General features: G+C 40.3%; 1 protein-coding gene across 3 annotated transcripts in view; it reads right to left on the bottom strand.

Annotated features, from left to right (window-relative positions):
* Positions 1-1,564, bottom strand: part of Sec11a (SEC11 homolog A, signal peptidase complex subunit) — a 37,249-nt gene that overhangs the window by 24,037 nt on the left and 11,648 nt on the right. For all 3 annotated transcript variants that reach the window (XM_013512510.1, XM_013512511.1, XM_005381493.2), the window contains exon 2: positions 194-303. In XM_013512510.1, the coding sequence (XP_013367964.1) occupies positions 194-303 (110 nt within the window). The remainder of the gene's footprint in view (positions 1-193; positions 304-1,564) is intronic.

The following is a 1,564-nucleotide window of genomic DNA, read 5'->3' as shown; positions in this document are numbered from 1 at the left end:
TTTTGGGCTCTGAATGGGTATGTCTAACATGTTGAGAATTTCTCACAGTTGAGTAGTAACTAATTTTCTCCCAGGCCCTCTTCTGAGAAAAAGTAGTTTCTAAGGGACTGATGTGCTAGTTATTCAATATCTCAATTTTCCTCCAAGTAATGCAATGCAATTCCATGCCTTGAAAAGAAAAATTAATTGTTACCTGAGCACCACTACAATTGGACTTTCACTTCCAGTTATTACCATTAATCCCTTCCAGATCATTAGTGCCGAGGAGACAATCATTCCAAAATTTAGGACTTGATAATACAGCTGTAGGAACAAAAGAGAAGAGATCAGATCCACCACCCTCCCACTTCAGAAAAGTAACAACTATCTAAGTTTCAGGTCCAACTCAGGGCAGCAGAAGTCCTGAGACATTCCTTAAAATGTCAAACTAATTAAACCATCCACACCCACAACAGCCCTCCTTCTCTCACCCTATGCTCCATTTTGTTTGCTATAACAGCAGCCACATTTATGCATTAATTTAAAATTTCCAGAACTTTTCACATAAATTCTTTCATTTGTGCTTCACAACCATCCAGCTTCAGTTCACACCAAGCTACATAACAGCCAACTGTAATAGATCTTAGATTCTGAAATCCTCTAGTACTTAATTTTCTCCAACAGTTATACCCACAGCACAGTCAACCTTTTGCCCTCATTCACAGTTGAGAAAATGTGACTCAGAGAAGAGACTTCATCAAAGTTCTGCAGTTTGCGAGTCACACGACTTTAAGAGCGGCTTTCTGTCTCCCACAGATTCTCTGTGGAGTTCCTTGCCGCACCAATGGGTTGATGTCTGCTTGGTTGACTTGGGAGGCGGAATACTGCTAACTGAGGAGCCAGATGTCCTGAAGACAGGATGTTTTGCCAACTCATGCAGAGATGGGCCTTATAGAGAAAATAAAGAAGCTTCATAGGGGACAATGAGATAAAAGCTAATTACTCAGCCAAACTGTTACCATGCCTTGCTAACCTGCCTTGCTATCTAAAACAGACACCTGTGCTCAGCAGAACGCTGTGCCTTTGTTGTTCCTCAATAAATCTGTGAGTCTGAGTCAGTTTAGGGCTGCATTTCAGCGGGGTCCCCTGACCTTCCTCAAAGATAGTCTCTGTCTCTCCAACTTTTCACTTGTCTATCAGGGTTTGCTGGCATTTTTCAATGTGGAAATAATTTTCACTATTCCACAAATTCTACCGTGTCATTATGTCAATAAGCAGATATAATACCAAGAAGGCATTCCAACTGAGGGAAACAATGTAAGCTGAATATGTTGGGCCAAGACTGGAAAATGGGTACAAGCAGAAAAGGATGGTCAAACACCAAGGCAAATAGTTCAAGGCAAGAGAAAACAGTGCTGTTATCTCCATGTGGCCCACCCTCACACTGTAGAATATACTTCTTTTCCTACTTTTATTTGACCTAAACTCACTTCACAGAGCCTGTTTCTTTTCCTATCTTTAATAAAACTTTGCTACCTTTAAAAAAAAAATGCTGCTAAAAAGCACTGGTAGAAATTTTTTTTTT

Source organism: Chinchilla lanigera, unplaced genomic scaffold, assembly GCF_000276665.1.
Source record: "Chinchilla lanigera isolate Chin_1 unplaced genomic scaffold, ChiLan1.0 scaffold00015, whole genome shotgun sequence".
NCBI lineage: Eukaryota > Metazoa > Chordata > Mammalia > Rodentia > Chinchillidae > Chinchilla > Chinchilla lanigera.
The sequence above is the reverse complement of the archived record's forward strand: the minus strand, read 5'-3'. Positions and strand labels throughout refer to the sequence as shown.